The sequence below is a fragment of the Meles meles genome, chromosome 19 (genome assembly GCF_922984935.1).
Source record: "Meles meles chromosome 19, mMelMel3.1 paternal haplotype, whole genome shotgun sequence".
Classification (NCBI taxonomy): domain Eukaryota; kingdom Metazoa; phylum Chordata; class Mammalia; order Carnivora; family Mustelidae; genus Meles; species Meles meles.
In genome coordinates, this window is record NC_060084.1 from 4,445,087 (window position 1) to 4,468,035 (window position 22,949).

The window sequence follows — 22,949 nt, forward strand, 5'->3', positions numbered from 1 at the left end:
TTCAGATTCCCCCCTCCTCTCCTTCAAAACCAGGGGGAAAGTTATGGCAGGAGAGCGCCTGCCCCGCGGTCAGGGTGGCTGGGGCTCCGGCCCAGGGGTCAGACCCACAGGGACTCTGACTCCCTCGTCTTCAGCTGTGTGACTTGGGGCAAGTGTCTTAACCCCTCTGAGCTTCCCTTGCCTTGTGCAGAGACACAGACAGCCAAGCAGCCTTCTCATCCCTGCTGCTCACGGGAATCGCCTGGTGAGAGTTTAAAGCCACCTGGACACACAGGCCGCCGGCCCGGAGATTCCGACCTGGCTGGGCCAGGGTGCGGCTGGCCCCGGGGAGTTTTACCCGCAGTTTGCTCGTGGGGAGTGGCTAGCTCCCTCTGTCCTTGGTGCGGCTGGGGGATGAGCAGAACCAACACAGCCTGAGCCCCCCTGGCCCGTGGAGGGTCCCCCAGTGCGAGCGCCCCTCCCAGCCTGCGGCCTGACCTCTGTGAGCCACACTCCTTGCGCGGTTGTGGGAAGAATCATGAGGTCTGAAAAGGGGAACACATCTTCCAAGGAGCCAGAATGAACACCAGGACGGCAGGGGCTAGCTGGTGACCCTGGTGGGGGGGTCTCACCGCCAAAGAACCACCGACTCAACCGCTGATGAACCTCGATGTCACCTTGCTCATTTACTGTGTGACTCAGTTTCTCCAACTCGCTTCTATGCCACTGACTTTGAACTGGGAGGACTTGACATTTGCCCCTTGGCCTGTGCCATACCGTGAGAGAGTCCAGTCCCGGCGCACGCCCCACGTGGAAACAGCTCTGCTCGACTGGGAGACCCCTCCCCACTGTCCCCAACGGCTGTGATATTACCAGCAGTGGCTGGGAGCGACCTCCAGGGCCGCCGCTGACCACGCGTCAGCAAGGGGCGGCGAAGGCCCAGATGGAAAGACTCTGCAGCCTGAGCCGACGTGGAAGCCTTGGCAATGCCAGAAGCAGGAGGAGCGGCCCGGAAACTGGCGCGGGGCGGGGGGGGGAGGGTTGCCCACCTGCCTCATGGGCCCTGGAGGCTGGAACCCAACCAGGCAGGGGACCAGGCAGAGAGAGGAAGTGAGGCCGATGGGACTTTCTGGGTTTTGTTCTGCTCATGGACTGTGGGCGTCTAGTGCCGGGGGGCACAGCGCTGGGTCCGACTGTGTGCTGTCCTGGACCCCGGGGCCAGAAGCACCCGAGGCAGCCGTCTGTTTTCCCTCTGGCCTCTGTGGCTATTGCCCCTTGGTCCTGGGGAGCAGGGGCATCACTGTCTCTGTTGCTCTTGGCTCGCCCGCTGCTGAAAAATGTCATGTTTGCCACTGTTATCGGTTTTACCAGCCCTCGGGGCCTTGCCTTCTCGGGCAGGCGGGGTCAGGGCCTGGGTGATCTAACCTAGGGTCAGGTGCCTGGATCTTTCCCAGCGACCGGACAGGAGGGAAGAACAGCCCTGAGAGTGTTCTGCACGATTCTACCCTGAACGGCGAGCAGTGCTTGCGCCCGGCGTGGAAGTCCTAAGAAATGGGCTTCGGGGCCCAGGATCAACACGGGAGGCAGGATTTCAGAGCCCTGTCCTTGCCCGCTGAGGCCCCGCATGGCTGGAGGGTCTCTTACAAGCTTACAAATGGCAAACGGGAGCCTGCATTCCCCTGCTGGACCGCCTCCAGGGCTCCCCGCGGTCCCCAGGCCCACACAGGCTTCAGCGCAGGCCCCTGCAGAAGCTGACCTGGAAAGGCCTGGAAAGGGAGCGTGCTCCCTGCTCTGCCCACCAGGCCCTGCTTTGCCTCTGGTTCTGGGCAAACCTCTCTAGCTCTGTCTCCATTTCTGGAGCTCAGACCAAGGTGGGGGGGACTGGTGCTTGCATTTCCCCGGCCCTACTGTGTGCTGGCTACCAATGTGCCCGCAGCGCCGCGGGGTGGTGAGCAAGGACACAGAGGCACCAAGAACGTTTTCCTCGTGGCGGGGCACTGGCTGCGTGGAGAAGCCTGGGAGGGAGACAGGCAGGGAGGGGGTGGTCAAGCTCTGTCGTACCACCCGAGGTGCCTGGGACCCGTCCAGCTGGGCACAGAGGGCTGGAGTATGGGGCCAAGGCGTCTGGGCTGGGGTGTGAGTGTGGGTGCTGTTGGCAAAGACAAGATGTCACAGTCTGGGGGTCAGAGGAGCTCCTGGAGAGAGAAAGGAAGCCAGGACGGAGGGGGCCCCATCCCATGACCTGCTCAGGTGCACGCACCCCCACCACCTCGGGGGGATGCTGTCGGGCCCTGAGGTGGAGCCCAGCGGTGCTCAGAGGATGCATCTTCACGGGGTCGGTGACGTCCCCCCTTTGGTTGTGACTCTGGAGCCCCCGGACCTCAGGCAGATCCCGTGAGGATCTTGTAAAGCAGCTTAGAGGCTTTGAGGCCTGCCTGGCTCCGGGCTGAGGTGACAGTGATGGGGAGGGAGGGGGACGGAGGGGGACGGCACTGTCCTCAGAGAGAAGGCCAAGACCAACGTGAGGACAAGAAGAGCCACAGCCCAGTCCGTCCTAGCCAGACCCCGGGCCGAGGCTCCAGGCGGCCACTCTCATCAGCCACAGTCACAGACGGGGAGACCGAGGGGCAGTGAGGTGAGTGAGGTGAGTGAGCCTGGTGGCCTGTGTCCCCGGTGCCCAGTTCCCTCTCGGTGAGTGGTTCCTCCTCGGCTGCGGTTTCCGAGGAACCACCCGGAGTGGAGACCAAACGGCACCACAGCCGGCTTCCAGCTGGGGGCCCCCGCCACATTCTTCACCATCCCCATCACCTTCATCACCACCACGGTCACGATCACGCCCCGCAGAGCCGCAGCTGCAGCCAGGACGGGGGACGGGGGCTTGGGGTGGGCACAAGGTTGCTCCTGATCTGCACACTGGAGTGGGGGGGGGGTCCAGCAGTAGGGCGCGGGCACTGGGACCAGTGCTGGGGAAGGATGGGCCTGGGACCTACACGCCTCCCCGAGGAGACGGGAGCCCCACCTTGCTCAGGGGCTGCGCACGGCAGGACCCCACAGGCCCCAGGCCCCGTGGACTGATCTCTCCCCTGCATGCCGGGCAGCCCGCCACCTGACCGCCCCGCTGCCTGCCTGCCCTCTGTGGCGCTGGGCTGCTGCCAAAGGGCACAGTCAGGTCCGGGCAGGCGCCGGAGGCTCTGCGTGTTTGCTGCCTGGCTGGAGGCGGAGCAGCGGCCCGGCTGTTTGGGCTTCGGGAGGTTTGCCCAGCTGTCGACTGCACAAGCGGGTGTGGTGGGAGGAGGGGGGACGGCAGGCTGCCTCACCTGCAGACAGTTCCTGCATCGAGCCGTGCGGTGCTGCTCCAGCGGTGGGACGGGAGGCGTGGAGGCTGAAAATGCCGTCAGGCCGGGCCTGGCTCCACTCGCCTCACAAGTCCGTGCAAGGACAGGCCTGTCTACCTCTGGCTGTCAAGGGCCTCAGACCGGAGTCCAGGCCCCTGCAGCCTTTCCTCTGGAACCACCCCCGCGCCCCCCGCCGGCCTCCACCTTCCATTTCAGCAGGCTGCCCGTCGCTGTGTCACCCGTCGGGAGGCAGGGACAGATCTGTGTCTGCTCCTGTGCCCTCCTCGCTCTGAGATCTGTGGCCCTCTGAGGGCCTAGACGGTTCCTTCACCGTCAGGCATGGTCAGGCACAGAATCCTGAGCGCAAGGACGTCTGGGCTCAGAGGGTGCTGCCCCACGAGCCCAGCGCCCCCCCCCCAGGTGGACAAGCTCGGGGGAGCGAGGAGAAGTGGTCCCTCCAGGCTCAGCCAGCAGGAACAGCCTTGGAGATCCGCCTAGTGCTGTTTCCCCTCCAGATGCCTGTGGCCCCCTGGGCAGGAGCCCGGACACCCCCGCCCTCCAGGGACGCACCCAGCAGGCTTTTATCACCTGGCGCTGTGCTGAGAAATGGGCGTACGATGAGGGAGAAAGACCCGGATCTTCCTGTTCCCGAGAAGATGGTTACCCGGGGCGGGGGGAGATCAGTGCTTAGGTGTGCTATCGCGAACTGACCTCTCTGGGGGTATCCGGAAAAGCTGTCCCAGGACAAGACAGCCGGGCTGGGAATGGAGTGGTGGGTAAGGACTGACCAGGGGAGAAGCCTTGTGGGTGAAGGCAGCAGCAGGTGCAAAGGCCCTGAGGTTGCACGGAGATTTTTGAGAAGCTGAGGTGAGTGAGGACGGCCGTGGCTCACAGAAGCCAGATCCTATAGCGCTGGTGGCCATGGAAGGAATTTGGTCCCCGCCCCCACATTGAGAGCAAAAGGAAGACCCCCAAGAAGGGTGACAGGGTCAGGCCTGCGGTGTGAAAGGTGGTGGGGGGGATGAGGGCAAGCATGGGTCAGGGGCTGTGGCAGCTGTCCCAGGAAAGCATCAAGGTTCTAGCCACTTCCTGCTCCCACAGGGGACCCGCCAGATTCCAGGATGGTGTGTGTATGTGTGTGTGTACACACGTGTGAGTGTGTGTGTGTTGTGGGGATGTGAGGGACAGAGAGGTCAAAGTGCCGGCAAGCGGGGCTTGCTGTGGTGAGACAGGTCAGAGGGGACGTGGGTATGGTCTCCTCCTTCCCAAAGGTCCAGACTATGGGGTACAGAATCCCATCATGTCCTCTCCCTTCACCTCCCTCCACCTGCCCCTCACCCCAGGCCCCCTGCAGCCCTGCCCCCCCACAGTATCAGTTTCTACATGTATAAATGTGCACACACGCATGCTATAACCTGCACACACTGTCCCACACACCGAGGACTGCAGACATGCTTTCTACATGGCCACCAGCAGGGTCAAGACAGGAGCCATGCCCAGCACCCCAGAAGCCTCCCTGGGGTCCTCTCCGTCAACTCCTTTCCTGACTTTTGTCCCCGCGCATCAGCGCTGTCTGCTCTCGATCTTGACGTCAGCGGAATCTCACAGAATGTCCTCGCATGGGGCGCCTGGGTGGCTCAGTGGGTTAAAGCCGCTGCCTTCGGCTCAGGTCATGATCCCAGAGTCCTGGGATCGGGCCCCACATTGGGCTCTCTGCTCAGCAGGGAGCCTGCTTCCTCCTCTCTCTCTGCCTGCCTCTCTGCCTACTTGTGATCTCTGTCAAATTAATAAAAAAAATATTAAAAAAAAAAAAAAAGAATGTCCTCGCGTGTGTCTGGATCTTTCTCTCCACTTTGTGGCTCTGGGGTTCACTCGCATGGACGTGCGGGCCAGTGGTTCCCTCTTTTTTATTACTGAGCCCGGTTCCACTGTCTGCGTACCCCACAGCTGGCTTATCCACGTCCGGCTTTTTCCTGTGACGGTTCCCAGGCAAGCCTCGGTGGGGACATCTGCTTTCGTTTATTTGGGGTGAAGTCGGACGGCCGGGTCACAGGGAGGGTGAGTGTACAAGCTGATTCGAAACCACACGTGGCTTTCCAGAGGCTGGGCCCCCTGTTCTGGGGGACTGGTGCCGCCCCCGCGCTGGAACCCACCAGCCCCAACACCCAGCGGCTCGGCAGTGCTTTGCAGGTGGCCTCTGCCCTAAGGGGACAAAGGCCCTGCCCAGCAGGCCTGCCCGAGTGTCGGGCTCGCTCCCACCTCAGGCCTCACACTGCAGCTAGCCCCGAAGCTCACAGTTCCCTGAACACGTGTCACTTCTGTCCTCCTGGATGAACTGTCCTTTCTGCCTGGAGCACGTGTCCCTCCATTGCCGTCCTGGGCCTCTCAAATCTCCCTAGAGCATCTTGGTGACCCACTGGCGTGCCCCAGGCCCTGGCCAGCATCTCTGGCCCCACATTCTCCCGCCTCCTGTAAGCCAGCTTTGCTCAGGCTCTCCTGAGCACCTCGAGTTTGCCTTGGGGTGGGGACGGCGGCTGCCGCTCCCAGCCAGGGTCTCAGGGGCAGGAGGCCGCTGTGACCACGGAATTACTGGATCAGCGAGGCCGAGGCTGGGTGGACACACAGGCAGGTGTGACCCCCGGCTGGTGAAGCACACACACGGCTCACATGTGCAGCTCGACGGTGTTTGGTAGACGCAGACGCCGGTGGGGCCACCGAGATGGAGGCATGCGACACACCCAGCTCCGCATCCGAATTTTCTCCCCACAGGTTAGTGCTGCCTGTTCCTGGACTTGCTGTGGAAGGAACCACACAGGCTCTTCCCTCTGGTCTCTGCCTTCCCTGGCTTGTCCCAGACTCCTCCTCCCTGTCTCCTGGGCCTTCCTGGGTCCCCTCTCGGCAGCCACCTGGCCTTTTGATCAAGGCAAGCCCTTGCCCGCGCACGTCCCCCTGGTCCACCAGGCCACATGTCTGGGCTTGGTGCGATAACACGGCGGCCACTTCCTATTTGTGGGGGGGAGCCTTAGAGGTGGGCCCCCTCGGGCAGCGTGTTTTCACGCATCCGCACCTGGGAGCGCGGGAAGGTGTCGCACCCCATCCCAGATGCACTGTCTAGGAAACCCGCTTCTTTCCTTCACTTCAAACCCCCGCTGCTTCTGATACCGGATGTGTGGGTGTTTCCCGCACCGACCAATTCTCTGCCAGCTGGGTGTCCCCCAGCTCAACCCGTTCTGACACCAGCTGGAGCCGGCTCAGACCCCACGGGTTAGGGACTCAGCCCCACAGATGCCCTGACCCACACTCTGACTTGGCTGCAATCACAGGTTCCCACGACCCCCTCGTCGGGCTCACTAGTTTGCTCACGTGGCTCCCAGAACGCTGGAGAACCGTGCAACTAACGAGTACCGGTTCGTTACAATGGCTATGGTCCTGGATGCAGGGTGAGGTCCGGGAGGGTCCCGAGCACAGGCGCTCCTGTCCCTGAGGAGCCCCGGTGTGTCCACCCCCTGGCACGTGGATGTGCTCACAGCCTGGAAGCCCTCCAAACCCTACACCTTAGGGACTTTAAGGGACGCTTTGTCACACGGGCAGGATGGACCATGAGCTCGGTGTCCTGCCCACACCGCCCCTCCCAGGAGGATGGGGGGTGGGGCTGCTGTGCCCGAGCCACTCTGGGTCACCTCAGTGGGACAAAAGGCACTCCCCCCACCCAACAAAGTTTGCAGGAGGACGTCTATGTCGGAACTGGGGTCAAAGATCAACTGTCACCATAAAAGATGCTCCAGGATTCTTTATCGGTCAGAAAGCTACAAAGGTTGCAGGAGCTCTGGCCGGGAGCCCGGAGAAAGACCAAACTATGCATTCCTTCCATGGCAATGCCCCACTAGCTAGGGCAGAACGTCGTTGGTGGGGGGAGGGTTGGCCTGGCAGCTTCTGCACCCACGAACCCTCAAGGGGTTCTGGTGCAGCTCGGGTGTGAGGAGCCCCGACGCCCGGCGCGAGAGCGCGCTGGCGATGAATCAGACACAATGGGAACACCGCTTTCTTTGAGTAAGACGATGCTATCATCATTCTAAAGAACGTGGAAGGTTCTGCTACACGGGCCGGACGCCATCTGATCCGTAATCAGAGCACCGGCTCAAGCCTCCCCGGCAAACCGGCCAGTTCCCAGCTGCCTGCATGGCTCAGCGCTGATGCGGGTAGAGATGGTGCCCAAACGTCCGTCCTACACAGAGGGAGCTGGGGGGTCCCAAGGTGTCTGTAGTCACCCTGTCAGTAGGGGCCCGGCATGCCAACTCTTTTCCACTGGCTTCTCACACATCTGTTCTCCAGCTTCTCTGTCCTGCTCTGAGCCCCGGGAACCTGGTGCCCTGACCGGCCGGCTTCTGCTTGGGTTCCGTCAAGGAAAGACTGAGGCAGGAGGGCAGAGGGCAGAAGGCAGAAGGGGAGAGGAGAGGGCATGGTAGAGTGCTGGCCAACTTGAACAGCCAGCCTTGGGGGCATGGTGGAAGGCCCTAATTTACAGCGCTGGTCACTCTCTGCGGTGTAAACGTTGCCACCAGCGTCAAGCTACTGCGTCGAGCTGCGACGGCTCTGCGCGCTAAGTCGGGGACAGGCGAGTGGGGGGGGGCTGCCGCGGGTATAGATGACGTCATGATCACAGCTTGTGGCCGAATGCCGCAAAATCATCAGGAAGTGAGGAGTTCAAAGGATGGGTTATCTTTGTTTTGAATACGATTCACATCATTTTTGAACATGAGGGTGTTTCACAACCGGCTCACACAACTGAAAAGTGAGTGGGCACGAGCGGGTCTGGGTGCAGTGTGGCCGGGTGACATGTCGTCGGTCGTGGCCGCCCGGAGAAGACACTGCGGCCGGTGTCAGCCTCTGATTCCTCTCCCTCCACGCCAGTGACACTCTCTCTCCTTGTCCCTTCCTGCTCTGCTATCCCCAGGGTGCCCCTTCTCGTTCCCTTCCTGGCCCCCCTCAAGGGCGTCCCGGGAGCAGCAGACAACGGGGGAGATACCCGCCCCTTTCCCACCCCAGCCTACCCGCTCCCTCTTTTACTTCTCAACCCCCTGCACGAGATGTCATTGGAAGAAATGATTCCGACACCAGAAACCAGACACCCCTGGGGGCATGGGGAGCTTTTCTAGGACAGAAAGGCATTCCTTATACAAGGGACTGCACCCCTCGGGCGTCATCGTGGCCGGGTGTGGCAGCTGGAATGACCATCTGCCGGGATAACAATGCCCATGGCCGTGGACCCGACCACCCCTTGGGAGGGGTTTGTCTTAGACACGGATTTGCACCCATCCGAAGCGATGTCTGTCTAGACTGATTCGCTGCAGCATTGTTGAGAAGAGCCGAAAACGGGACGGGACCAAATGCCAGTCGTTAAGAGACTCGTTAAATAGGTTCTGGCGCATTCTTACAACGGAGCATTTTGCAGCTGTGCTCTCTGGAGCGGCGTGAGAGGTGCCCTGTGAGTGCGAGGGAGAACAGGTCTGCCCCCGTGTGTGCGAGACAGGGGAAGGGAAGAACGCAGAGTAGAGGCAGGAGGGAGAGAAGGAAGGCGGGGTGGGGTGGGGGGAGGAAGGATGCGCAAGGAGGAGGACAGGGAGGTTCTCTCCCAGGTGGCGAGCTGGGTGCCTGGGGACACCTGCTCTCTCTACACCCACGTGCACTTTGAGGACCGCACTGCTTCCACGGAGCACGCCTGGTCAGCACGTAGGTAAAAGTCAAACAGAAAAGCAAATGCTTCTGGAGTTTCACGGAGGCCTCCCCACCACCTGCGTCCCCCAGAACTCGAGCTAGGGCCTGGCCCCTCCTGCCAGCTGACCAGGGTGGAGGCACCCCTCCAAGCCCTCCGCTTGGCTCCGTGGGGGCAGGACACCTGTGTGTCACCCCCCCCTCAGTTCAGCGCCCACCTGAGCGAGAGAGTGAGCTGGGAGCTGGGGTGTGGGGCGGCGAGCTCAGCCGCACGGAGGGCTCACATGCCCCGTGGTCCAGGGCCTGGCTCAGGGCGTGCTGGCCGTATCTGTGGGTTGACTGACTGCTGGACAAGGACCCACATGCTCTCCTGGAACAGACCTTCTGGTTGGTTCTACAGGAAGCTTGATTTCAGGTGTTTTGTCTTCCCCTGTGACTCATCGGATGACCTCGTGCAGGGGGTGGCTTTAGAGCAGCATTTCTCAAACTCACTGCCCACACACCCTTTCTTTTTGCAGAACCGGTGTTTCCTGGAACACACTTTGGGAACCCTTGGCTAGACATTTACCTAAGCAACGACTGTCACCCTTGAGGCCTGGAGAGACCAGGGATTCAGTGAGTCAAATACAGTGGTTGGGGTTTGGAGGACTGCAAGGTCCGGGACACCAGCCTGCTCTCCCACTCCAGAGACACTCGCTGATTGAATTGGTGTGGGGTGTGGCCCAGGTGCTGGGAGTTTGAAGAACTCCCCGGGTGCTTCCCATGGGCAGCCAGAGCCAGAGTTGAGAACCGCCGTTCGAGATCTGGGATTGGTGGGAGAGGCAAGAGGGGGGAGCTTTGTGTTGCAATCTGGGGTCACATTACTAGGAGCATCACCTGTAGAAGGTGGAGGTGAAGGTCCTGTTTGGGCACTGATCAATGATATTTGGTTCTGAGCCCACATCTTAACAGAAAATTAGAAAATGTCCGGAAAAGAGGAACCCATATGGCAAGAAGGTTCCAGATTGGGTCTTCAGGGGCTCACACTAGGCCTGCTCTTCCTGGAGAATTCCTGTCGTAGACTGAGAGGGCAAGCACTCCTTGGAGAGTGGCTCCACGGGTCACAGCTGCCCGCAGCTCTGTCAATTTAGGGCTCATCATTGAAGCCATTCTGGTTTCACGAGTGCCCTGCGGGGCAGTCATTCCAGGGAAGGCTCCCTGAGGATGGGCTGAAGATGCTGGTGAGGCTGAGAGGGCCAAGTCTTTCAACCAGACCAGTGACTCCTGGGGTGCGGGATGGGGGGAGACCGGCTAGCTTGAGGCACAGTTCAAGAAGATCATGTGTATTCAAGAGGTGGGAGAGAGGTGAGGGGTTAGGACAATCCTGTGGGCCGAAGCTGGTGGCAGGGCTGGGTCCCCCAGGCAAGGGCGCAGGGAGGACGGTGGTCTCAGTGCTCACCATTGTATTCCGAGCTGCACGGGGGAGCAAGACGATGCCTGGATGTGGGGGAAGGTGCGTGGTCAGGGAATGTCTCTGAGGAAGCGACATTTCCACTGATACCTAAAGAGTGTGGGCAGAGAGCCAGCCACAGGAAGAGCACTCCAGGCAGAGAACAGTACAGGCAAAGGCCCTGGGGCTGGCAGGTTCGGTATGAGGACAGCAGTGGGACTGGGGCTGGGGAACAGGGGATGACGGTGCGGTGGGTGGAGGCCGGCCACACAGGGCTTTGAGAGGCAGTGTGGTGAGCAACACGCTTCAGGGGCCGGTTGCCAACGGAGTGACCTGGGGCAAGCAACTTAACGGCTCCGGGCTTCAGTTTCCTCACTGGTAAGATGGGGACAAAAATAGCGACCACTGCACAGGACTGGGAAGGGCACACCGTATGGAGAGCAAAGCCTGGCATACGGTAAGCTCACAGAAATGTCCCCCTCCCTCGCCCTCCTCCCTCTCCTCCCCACCCTCCTCCATGGAGGAGCCCAGGAGACAGAGCTGGGCCTAGAAACCAGGTCAACCGGCTTGGGGTTCTGGGTCTTTCCATTCTGACTGCTCCCTCCCACTGCTCCCTGTATACACACCCTGATCTGGAAGAGTCTGCAGCTGGCAGAGGCCCAGGGTTTTTGGATCCTCTCCAGGCCCCTAATTGGGAGTTTCTGCATCTCTACCACTGTGACCACATCCCTGGAAAGAGGATTTGGCGAGCCTGCACGCCCCCCCACCCCCGGCCCCGCGGGCTGTGTGTGCCCTGGCAGGCCTGCTGCCTCCTGCCAGGTGGGAAGGAACTGGGGTGTCCCTCAGCGTGATCCTCGGGCTCTGTCGGGGACAGGAAGGGGCAGGCAGCGACTGGTGGAGGGAAGCTGCAGCCAGAGGGGGAAGGGAGACTCAGGAGCCAGACCTCTCCGTCCTTAGTTCCCTGTGGGGCCCGGGACGGCTCCCCGGAAGTGCCCTTCCTTCCCTCCAGCTGCTCAGAGTCAAGGCTGACTCCTCCATTCACACCCAAGTCATCAGCAAACCCCCCTATCTGCAAAACCATCTGGAGTTTGACCACCTTGAACAACGTCTACAGCCACCAAGTCTCTGGACTGCCACATGGCCTCCCGACTGAACGGAGCACGTGGCACCCAGTCTTGTTCAGACCACAGCCCATCCTCCACCCAGCCGCTGGGATGACCACACCACCCAAAGCCAGACGGTGTCCCTAGCCCTCTGATGATCTCCCTCTTGCCAGGGGTCCAAACCAGTCTTCTCCAACCTGCCCTCCTCACTTGTCTGACCTCTTCCACCGCCCTGCCCTTCTGGGCTTCTGGCTGCTTTCGGGCACAACCTCCACAGGGCCTTTGCACCTGCTGTTCCCTGGACCGAGAATGCCCTTCTCTCAGACATCCACGTGACTTGTTCCCTTAGTTCATTCAAGTCTCTGCTTAAATGTCTTCCCAGTGAGACCAGAACACCCTGTATAAAAGAGTAACTCCCACTCTCCTTCTCCAGCTGTGTTTCTCTATATGCCCTCACCCCCACTTCATATACTTCATGCTTACTTATTCATTTGTTTGTCTGGACCCCCACACTGGGATGCAATTTCCCTGAGGCCAGGGTGTTTTCTGCTCTGTTCCCACTTAAGGGCTTGGCACATAGCAGGTGTTCAATAAACATCATTATATAAGTTGAGCCTATGGGTGATCCTTATGCAAGAGATCACCAGGACAGCTCTCTCCTGGGCTCCTTCCTCTGGCACTGACCTTTCTGTCACTGGAGGCACAGTGTCAGAGAAGTCAGCTCCTATATGGTGCCTTAAGGCCCCTGGCACTCTGGGATAGGTCACGTGGCTTTCCTGCCAGTGGAGGCTAAGAACACCAGCGTGGGAGCGGCTTTCTGGCCATGGAATTGGGGTAGGTCACATTCCATTCATTCAGCCAGTGTGGGGCCGGTGCTCTGTGTGGGCAAGGGCCAGGAGCACGGGGCACAGACCATGCTGCCTGTTCCTGGTGGGGCCTGGAGATCAGAGGAGGGGACAGTGAGCCAGCAAAGACCGAAAGCGAAAGTGATGATGGGTGTGGGGGTGGGGGCAGGCACAGACACCTCGATCCCCCGTCACGGGAGGTTTTTGGGCAAGGGCAGGGAAGAAAGGCCGAAGGCGTCAGCTGGAGGACACTGCGAGAGGGAGACTGCCTGCAGGGGCGGAGGTAGGAAAGGCAGAAACCAGAGGGGTTCGGGGTGCACAGAGCAGAGAGGGGAGTCTCGGGAGACTGGCAGAGGGCTCTTGGGGCAGGGATGGCCCCTCTGGGGATTGCAGAACTGAGGCGGCCCAAAGGACCAAGCCTAGAGTCTGTTGTGTTGGTCAGCGAGGGTCCCGGAAGTGGCAGGGTGCAGGGGTGAAGGGCGAGAGCAGAGAAGCTTCCAGGCAAAGCCAGGGTGTCAGGGTTCTCATCTGTAAAGGGTCGGTCCAGGTGCCCTCTGCGGGACTTTCTGCCTCAGATGCCCAGATGTCTGCTAGGCCAGCACCCCCCCCGCACCCCCGCCATCTCCCGACAAGTGGCTTGCGGAGCGGCAGGAGGGGGCAGCAGGCATGGCTAGTGGAGAGCACGAGCCAGTCCACCCCACTGTTAAATGCAAACCCCACACTCTCTCCCGGGCAGCGCTGAGACCCCATCACGTCGCGGACAGAGAGGACACAGGAGTGGGGGCCGAAGGGTAGCTCCCCCAAAGACACGCCCGAGTCCTAACCCCAGGAACCCGTATGTGTGACCGTATTTGGAAAAAGGATCTTTGCAGATATAATCCATTAAGGATCTAGGGATTAGACCCTCAGGGATTTAGCACAGGCCCTGAATCCAAAGACAGGTGTTCTTTTAAGAGAGAAGGCGAGGGGCGCCTGGGTGGCTGAGTCATTAAGCGTCTGCCTTCAGTTCAGTCATGGTCCCAGTGTCCCAGGACGCAGCCCCGCATCGGGCTCCCTGCTCAGCGGGGAGTCTGCTTCTCCCTCTGCCTCTGCCTGCTGCTCCCCCTGCTTGTGTTTCTTCTCTCTACTATCTCTGCCTGTCAAATAAATAAAATCTTAAAAAAAAAAAAAGAGAGAGAGAAAGAGAAGGCAACTTGACAGACACAGGGAAGCCATGTGTCCACGGAGGCAGAGCTGGGAGGACGTGGCCATAGGCCAGGGAAGCCTGGGGCCCCCAGAGCTGGGAGAGGCAGGAGGGGCCTCCCCCATACTGTGGGGTACGGTCCTGCCCACACTGTGGTCCTGACCATACTGTGATCTTAGGTTCTGGCCTCCAGACCTGGGAGAAGATAGGTTTCTGCTGCTCTAAGCCCCCCGTTTGTGTCTACACGGTACCACCGCCCCGGCCACTCACACAGAAGGGACCGCAGGCACGTGAACGTCTGACCTAAAGGCGATTTTGTCCAGGGCCACTTTTCCTCCAGAGCTTCAGGCTCCCACCCAGCGGTACACCTGCTCTCTGTCTTGGGAGCTGGGGAGGCAGGGAAGGTGGTTCTGGGGGACAGAACCTCGGCCCCCGCCCCCGGGAACACCTTCTCAGCTTCCTGTCTGCCCAAGACAGAGTTGTCAGAAGTTGGGGACAAGGGGGGCAGGTACGGGGTGTGGCCTGACTGTGCTCGGCCTCACTGACCCGGGGCGGCAGCCCCCAAGACCCTGCACTAGGCCGTCAACCTTGGAGGCTGCTTCAAACAGGAAAAGGGATTGCACAGGAGCCCACTTTCTCCCAATCGCGGGCGAGCCGCCCCCACCCGTGTGAGTGCAGGGACACAGAGCCACGCCGATCCCCAGAACACCCAAGGCCAGGGTTGGGAAGGGCGGCGCCGTTTACGCTCCGCTCACCCCGCCAGGAGGCTCAGCGCGTCCCTGCATTACAGCACAAGGGCCGCAGCTTCCCCTGCAGGGAGCTGCGATGACAGGATTTTACAGACAAGGAAACTGAGGCACATGACCTTCCCACGGTCACGCCCCCTTCAGTAAACGGCGAGGCCTGGTCAGAAACCAGAAGAGCCCAATCTCGGCGGAGCAGCTGAAAGGCATAAACGAGGGGCCCCTGACCAAGGCGAGGGCCTGGGGAAGCAGAGGCGGAGAACTCGGGTAGAGCAGGGCTGGGGCAGCCGGCAGAGCCCGGGGCTCACTGAGGTCTGGACGCTGCCCAGCCCAGCTGTGTGTTCTCTGGGGCGGGGCCGGAGGCCGTGGAGGGGCGGGACCCTGGCCTGGCACTTGGGTTTACACCGGGGGTTCAGTGATCTCCGAGCTGATTCTCGAGGGTGGCCAGGACTCGCAGAGGAAGGCCGGGGGCGGGGGTGTTGGTGGGTGTCAGATCGCAGCCTGCGTCTCCAGGCAGGAAGGGGGGGCCAGTGCCCGGGCTGAGTCTCCGACGGGGTCAGCTGGACAGAAAAACCCCGGCCAGGGGAAAAGCGCAAGTGAAAGTCAAGCGAGAACCTTCGAGAACAGTCAGGAGCCCGTGAGGCCACAGCATTCCTGGCTGCGGGGAGGGTGCGGAGGTGGGATGGGGTGACCTTGCCGGGTCTGTGGTCCCTCCGCTGGACTTGAGGTTCGGGCAGGGGAGCACGGGGCCCCCGGGGGACTTGCTCCCCACATGTGAGGCTCCGGCCTGATTTCAGAGACTCTGAGTCAGGAAACCGGAGCCGAGGGGAGAGGCTGAAGATGCAGACAGACGGAGGCTTGAGGGCTGCCCTGCCCCATCCGCCTCTCTCCGGCCCCGGCGTGGCAGGTGGAGGAGGGCATGGTGCTGGGAGGTGGGAGGGGCGGGCGCCCTGAGGAGAGCCCGCGTCCGGCTGCGACAGGGCCTGACGACCAAGGTCAACGTCTTGCTGCGAGCAGCTTGGGCACGTATGTGCCGTTATGTGTCATTGTGCACCGGGGCCACCCGTGGACGAGCTCCGTGTGGGTGGGACCAGAGTTAGCCCATTTTACTGCTGTGGAGACTGAGGCTCGGGGGTCACGGAGCTTTCCCAAGATGGTACCACAGCAGGCGCTAGGCGGGGACTGACGCACGCGTGCTTGCTCCGGGGCTGGGGGGCCTCGCTGCCTCCTCTCTGGCCAGGCGAGGCCCCCATACCAGACCCCCTGGCTTCCCCGGAGACACTCTGCCCCTCCCTGCCGAAGCCCCCTCCTTACCTGGGGACACACAGGCTGAGTGCTGCAGGGTGACAGGTGACCAGGGCTGGCTGGGAGGAGCAGGCACAGTGCGGCTGGTCGTCCTTCAGGGGACACCCCTGCCCCGACTTGAATGTAGCAACAGGACAGTAGGGGCACAAGAGTCCACGCTGTCCTGTTTGTCGCATCACAAAGTCCTACCCTGTGCTGGCTGGGGAGTCAGGGGAGGGAGTCTCAGAGCAGTGCTGCCCCGGGGGCGCTGGCCTGGCTCAGTTTCCCCCGTCTGCAGAGGCTCTACTGGGGCACCCGCAGCCTTGGGGGAGCACGAAGAAAATGGGCACATCTTGCCAAGATGAGTCCCGGGGGGAGGGAGCTGGGTGAGAGGCACGGGTTTGCTTCCGAGCTCTGGTCTGGGGACTGGGGACAGGCCATTGCTGTCAGGCCAGCACCACGACCCGAACACCTGCCGCAGGTGCGGCTTGCAGCCAAGGTCCGAGCCTCCGGAAGACTAGGTGTCCCCATCTGTGGTGCGGGAGCGGCCCCAGCGCATCAGGCCCGTGGGCATCTGGGGCATCTCTGACAGATGACCCCCTCCCACCCCGCCCCTCCACTGGGGCCCAGGACGGGGCAGATGTCCTTCTCTACTTACCAGAATCTTCTGGACGGAGCTGCAGAAAGAGAAGCGAACCACAGCTCATCTGAAATGGGGGCGCTGGAGCCGGCAGAACCCGGAGGCATCACCCGCACAGGAGCAGCAGAGGGAGGGCGCTGCCCAGAGTCCTGGCTCGCCACGGCCTTTCCGAAGGACCCACGAATCATTGCATCCGACATTTCCAAACGTTTTCTCCCTGCAGCCACAGAGGTTTTAATACACACACAAGAAAAGTCTCATTTGGAGGGCCAACATGGACAATTCCAGAATGAAAGAACTCGTCTGCTAGCTTCCATCTGTTTTATAGATTAAAACGGATGCATTCACGCTGCGTCCACTCAGTAACGGCCACACAGCTCCCGAGGGATGACGTCCGGATTGGGAACCTGTATCGGGGTTCAAATGAAGCATGTCCAGCCTCCGTGGTCACCAGCCGTCCTCAGCAGTGACCGAAGTGGAAGAGGACGCCTGTGTAAAGCAATGGTTTGCTCGTGTGTGGACGTCACAGGTAGAACAACGATGTCTGAACACAGTCACGTCTGGGGAGAGCCAGGCACGACGCCTGGATCTCTGTGTCGCCCATAAATTCCACCAGCCCTGTGGGAAGCTATCCTTGGTCCTGGGAGAATCTCCCAGACTTCCGTGGCCGGAAGGGAAGGACTTGATGATGGAGAGAATGTGTCACCCCTCACCTAATCTCTGCCCGCACCCAGCCCTCCCTCCGCTCTCCAGCAGCATGTCCCCCCACCCCCCGCCCCCCAGCCCTTAAGGGGCTTTCTGGTGCAGGGACTTGAAGCCAAAGATCTGGACCGTTTCTCTGGTCTTGGCTGGTGCTGGCGCAGGAGTGGGGCTGAGTCTGGAAGGGGCAGAGGTGGGGCGTGTTGGCTGATCAATGTCTCTTGCGTGCCGGGGGGACTCCTTCAGGTCCTCGTATTTAAGGACACATCCGGAGAACCTGCCTTCGACAAACCTGAAGGAGAAGTTGACTTTGTGTGCCTGGAGACATGATCCCTCGAAGCATTTCTCAAAGTGTGAGATAAGGGCTCATCTCTTGGCTCCTGGACGGAGCAAGGACCTCCCTGAGCCTTTCCCAATTCTTATTCCTTCAAGTCTTTTGGGGGCTTTGTGAGTCTGCTTGGTGCCCGGTCCACCTGGGATCTTCCCTGGTACTTACTCACCTCTTCCTTGGGAGGGGTGGGAGGGAGAGGGAATGCAGTCGGATCTAACTAGGATTTAGGGGTACTGCTTTGTTTTTATCGTATTATTTGTGCTCTGCCTTCTACTTGTGGACAAGAAATACTGCATTTTTATTTATGGTAATGATATAAAAAGTCACGATGGTCCCCAAATGACCATGGTTTGGGGCCACGGCTCCTATATTTAGCAGGATTTGTGATCTGGGCTCCGTGCCTGAACCAGAAAGTCACATCCTCAGTTAGCCCAAGTGGAGACTCCCCGAAGGGACTGGAGAGGGGGTCCTCTGGGACAAATGGCCCCACTCCTCCTCCACGGTCAATGATCTTGGTTCTGCCTTGGGACCCAAGGAGTTTGCGATGGGACCGCCTTGGGAAAACCGAGAGAGCAGCGGGCTTGGACAGCCCCGGGGCATGCAGTGGACCTGAGCGTTGCTGCTCAGGCCCTATGGGAGAAAGGGGGGCTCGCTGTGCGGGGTCTGGGTGCAGGTCTACTGCCTGGGTCGCGGTCACCAGTTAAGAGCAGAGATGGAGTGCTGGAAGGGAAGAGGCAGCATCGCCATCTAGTGGCAAACAGAGTGGACAGCACCCAAGACCCGCTGATTCAGGCCTAGTCCATCCCCGCCTGGAAGCATTTTTAGCACCCGAAAGGGGTCTCTGATCTCGAGGGACAGTGGCTCAAGGCAGAATAGGGATCTGCAGCTCCTGGCCTCTCCAGCCGTGGCCTGTCACCATCCCAGGGGCCGCCACATCTCTGAGGAGTTGGCCGTGAGGCAGGCTCTGTGCTGGGCTCCAGCACGGAGTGCGGTTGTGCCTTGAGAGCCAGGTGGCCGGATCTGGGGACTCCGTCTGGCCCGGGAGAGGTGGGACTATGGAAGTGTCTTTTTAATTTCCCTGTGTTCAAGAGGTCTCAGGGAGCACAGCGGCCCCGGAAGAGCCGGAGCTCCAGGCTCTCCTTTCCTCACCGCAAGCTAAGACCCAGGTCCCCCCGGCAGTGAAGGGCACTCACCAAGGGCAGCTGGGATTATGGTCCCCAGGCAGGAACTGGATGGAGGACGTGGGCTCTCCTGGGTTCCAGCGGGAAGGAGGGCTGGGCCCCAGTACCACACGGCGCCCCGGGGCAGGACTCTGTGGGGAGGGCCAGGGCCGAGGGCCCAGTCCGGCCGGAAAGCCCCTGCCTCTATGGAGATGTGATGCTCTGGGCCAGGAGCACAGCACGGTGATGAGTATGGTCAAGGCCAGGCGTCCCTCTGCAGGTGCCGGGACTGGCGGAGGCCCTGGGAGCCCAGTGGGACGTGCAGCCCAGGCCAGTCTGGACCACTGCCCACAGGGCACCTGCTGGACTCAGGACCCCAGGGGGCATGCGGGACGCGGGCCAGAGCCAGCTGCACCCTCTCGGAACGGTCTGGCCCTCCTTCCACACCGGCAGCCCGTGGGGCTCGGGAAGGCAGTCGTCCAGTCACCTTCCTCCCCACCAGAGTGACCAGGAAGGGCTGAATCCCCCGTGGGCTATGAGGTGTGTGCGCTTCTCTGACAGATGGCCAGTCTGTACTGAGCCCTACTGCGTCAGGCACTGCAGAAAGACGGATGAGCCTGGGGCTCCTGCCTCCGTCACAGATGCATATTCGGCTTGCTCCCCGCTCCTTCTCTAGGAGCTCCTTGGGCGTCTCACTGCCGTGCCAAGGGGTGGCCAGGTTGCACCAGGGAGCGAGCCGGCCTCCAGCGGAAGCTGCCAGAGGGCCCGTGTCCCGACTCCGAGTTGGCCGTCATTGTCCTGCCCTGACCAAGGTGCCATGTGGGGTAACCAGTAACCCAGGAAGGCGGTGTCTAGGGTAGCGAAGAAGCCATCAGAGGCGGGCCTCCAGCACCAGTCAGAGCCAGAGCTGGGAGGGGGCCCAGCGCTGTGGGTGGGGTTCCTCCAGGTCTGGCTGGTCCACGGGGGCTCTGCCGTGTGCGGGGCTGCCCTGTCTCCCCTGGGAGTTTCGGAGCCCACGCTCCCTGTTTGCCCAGAACTGGCTGGTGCTGGGCATCCAGCCCTGATGCACAAATACCGACTGCTCAGGTTTTAGGAAATGTCACCGAGCCCTCTAGTTCAACTCTACACCCCAACAGTTAAAGCCAGAAATAGATACGACTGCTTAACTCATGCTTTAACCCAAACCCCACTGTTCTGATTTCTTACAGCTCTTTCTTGAGGCACTGAGAGGTTTTACGTGACTAGACCATTCCAATCGCCAGGACAAGAGAGCCCCGATTATCTACAGACTGCCTAGAAGACCACACCCCACGTGCCCCCTTCCCGGCCCCCCATCATGCTGAACACACACCGTCCCCACCCATGACCTCGGGCTCCCTGCCTGTTCTGCACGTACCCCACCTCCCCAAACCTCTCTGTAAAGCCCTGGGTGCCCGTCTTGTGGGTGGAGGAGTGAGTTGTTAAGGTCTGAGCCCACCAGCTGCTGCTAGCGCCCAAGATAAACGTCTCGAGTTAGTGGCTTCTCTTGTGAGTTTGTTCGGCAACAGTGTGGGCAAACCCAGCCCAGGGCTCTGCTTCCGATTCGCCCAGGCCCTCGGGATCCCTGGCCACCGCAGCACCAGGCCTGGCCTGCTGGTTAGAAGCTGGGACAGATGGTAACAAGACGCTTGCTTTCCGCCTCAGGAGAGTCCTGCCCGGGGCCAGTCCGCCTTTGTAGAGCCTCTGTGTCCTTACATGCTCTGTCCTTCGTTGCCTCGCCTGCCTGGCTGCCCTTCTGACTTTGTCCCCATTCACTCCTGCCAGGTGGCTGGGCACCTCCTCCCTGAGCCTCTGCTTGGGCTGTCGGCCCAGGGATCGGTCAGTACCAGGGGAGGAGAGGGTCGCAGACTCTCTGGCCCTGGCCGGCCCAGGCAGTCCCAGCTCCTCTCTCGCTGCACAATCCTTCCTGGAGCTCAGTTTCCTCGTCTGTAAATCAGAAACACCCTTGGGTTGGGAGGTAAAGAGAACACCAGCCCTGAGCAGAGATAAATGCTCCTTCTCCCTCCTCCTCTGGATGACAGGAAATTGGCTAGGTGAGAAATGCAAATGCCACTTGGAAAAACTCAAAGTGCAAAGGCAAGAAAGCACCACGGGGTCCCCTCTATCAATTTTGCTAAGTTGCAAAGAACGCAGAAACCGTCTGTGATGGGTGGAAATCAGTGGGGCAGCTGTCTGTTCTAAGAATAGATCAAAAAGGACTTCCCATTCCAATGAGCGCTTTAGAATCCAATTAAAAATCAGAGAGATGTTCACTCCATTTCAATTTTAAATACACCTTATGCTTAATTTCAAACAAAACCCAGGAAAAGCTGATCTTTGCAAAAATGTTAGACAATTCCTCTTCCCCACCTTTTAAGCCACAGAGTACGGAGAAACTAGTCTCTCTGGCCGGAGCATTAAGGTCCCCTGATAGCCACGGGAGGACAGGGCTGTGCAGCCCTTAGTGGTTCCCAGTCCGGAGGGCAGTGAAGGTCCAGCCCTCCGTGAGAAGGCCGGAGGAAGGGGAGGCAGGGAGAACAGGAGAGAGGCGAGGGTGGGGGGGATGGCGGAGCGGGGGAAGAGTGAGCAGGCAGGCATCATGATTCCCGACCTGTGCAACGCAGAGGGCAAGTTCCTGCCCTTTCTCCCCGGGAACAAACTACTTCACTTAGTCACCTTTAGAAACTGAACAGAAGCCAGAAGACCGCTGAACACGGGGCAGAGAGGATGGAGAACCTACTCTATCCGGGTGAACATGATGGCGGCCATTCCTCTGGGCTTCTCAGCAGCCCCGACATGCCCGTGTGCTGTCCTTACCCCATTTACAGACGGGGAGACTGAGGCAAAGTGATGGTAGGTGGCTCCAACTGTTGGGCCCTGTGCTGCCTTTCAGAACAGAAAGAGGCCCATGAGCAAGGCAGAGCAGGGCTGTCCCAAGTCCATGAGCACGTGGGAATCGTAATTACTCCCATTTCCAGCAGAGCCCAGGCCTGAGGGAGTGGGGAAACCCTTGCAGACAGGACTGAGATGGGTGTGTCTGAATCACCCACCCCGAAGCGGGGAGGCCACGGGAGGGGAGTTTGGACCAGCGGTTGGAGGGGGGCGGGAGCAGACCCTCTCCTGAGATGGGGTCTGAAGGGGGGGTCGGGGGACAGGGGCAAGGGGCAGGCTCTGTGGTTGGGGGGCGCGGAGCACAGCTTCAGCCCTGAACTTGGCACCCTACGGAAATGAAGGATGACAGTCTGAGCACCTACTGTGAGCTGCCCCACTGTGGGCACTTTACAGAGGAAGACACTGTGGTCCAAGTGGTTCCCTGGGGCCCCCGGAAGCACGTGGACGGAGCTCAGGTCCGGGAGACAGCACCCACACCTGCAGCCACGGTGTCCCCCTTGCAATGATGTCCCCGGACAGCGGGTGCTCTCCGGTGCACTGTCAACTCAACGGTGCCAGGATACAGTAACCCGCTGCTGCCTCCCAGACCCGCTGCTGCCACGGTCCTTCTGCAAAGGGTGCCGGCTGGACACCCGGGCAGTGTGACCAGCACTCGGAGGAAGCGGGCAGCCGGGCCATGTCAGCCGCCCCTGCCCTGCTGGGAGCCACGCTAAGTGGGGCAAGTGCACGCACAACAGCGTTTCGTGTAAGCTAAGAGGTGTGAGGGGAGCGTCCGCTCAGTGCGGCACGAGGCAGCCCAGCTCCCTCCCTCCGGTGACCTGCACTGACCCGAGGAGACAGACGAGGAGACGAGTTACCCTCTCCGGCTACTGTGACAGAACCCCGCCGACGGGGTGACCTCTGAACAGCAAAAATTTGTTTGCAGCTCTGCAGGCTGGAAATCTAAGCTCAAGGCGCCAGCGGGCCCAGGTGCTTTGTAGCCTCCCAGGGTGGAAGGGGCCGCTTGTTGAGGGCACTCAGCCCGCTCACGAGGACCCCACCCTCATGCCCTAATCACCCCCTAAGTCCTCGTGTCCTAATGCCATCACCTTTGGGGGACAGGGCTCCAAGGTATGAATTTCAGGGGGGCGGGAATGCAGCTTTCAGACCACAGCCGCATCCCGTCCGCATCCCGGGCCAGCCAGCCATCCCCCCGTACAGGGCACCTGCTAACCCTCAGCGAGAAGCCACGAGATGAGGCCTGGCAGGCAAACAAGCTCGCTGAGTGCGGTGGGAGCCGGGTGACTGGTACACAGACGCTTCTGTGTCTTTGGTTTGAGATGAAGTGTGAGGCGTGTGTGTGCGCGTGTGCGCGGTGGGGGGTGCTGTCGTCCAGGGTGGCGGTCTCACGGCACGCTTGCCACAAAGCAGCTCAGGTGTGACCTCTTGCCCGGCCCCTTGACGGCAGCGCCTCCCCGGGGCCCCTGTAGAGCTCCAAGCGCGAGCGTGGTCACGAGGAGCCCAGAGCCCTGTGAGCAGCTGCCGACCGCTTCCACGGGGATTCAGAGATATTTCCGGGGGGGGACCACCACCCCAACACTGGTCGCCAGGCAACGG

The 22,949-nt window shown here is 60.8% G+C and overlaps 1 protein-coding gene across 1 annotated transcript; it reads right to left on the reverse strand.

Moving 5' to 3' along the window:
• Positions 1-14,461: 14,461 nt before the first annotated feature.
• Positions 14,462-16,974, reverse strand: LOC123931199. The gene is made up of 4 exons (XM_045988075.1): positions 16,272-16,974; positions 15,644-15,833; positions 14,723-14,889; positions 14,462-14,528 (listed from the first exon to the last, which is right to left on the reverse strand). Exons 1-4 carry the CDS (start codon positions 16,451-16,453, stop codon positions 14,462-14,464), a joined length of 606 nt encoding a protein of 201 aa, XP_045844031.1. The 5' UTR covers positions 16,454-16,974.
• Positions 16,975-22,949: the final 5,975 nt, after the last annotated feature.

Coding starts and splice junctions, on each gene's coding strand:
- LOC123931199 (XM_045988075.1), bottom strand. CDS start 16,453: ATGTCGGATGCAATGATTCGTGGGTCCTTCGGAAAGGCCGTGGCGAGC. Junction 15,834..16,271: donor GCTCCGTCCAGAAGATTCTG/GTAAGTAGAGAA, acceptor CTGACTCCCCAG/CCAGCACAGGGTAGGACTTT. Junction 14,529..14,722: donor AACCCCCGGTGTAAACCCAA/GTGCCAGGCCAG, acceptor TATGCCTTTCAG/CTGCTCCGCCGAGATTGGGC.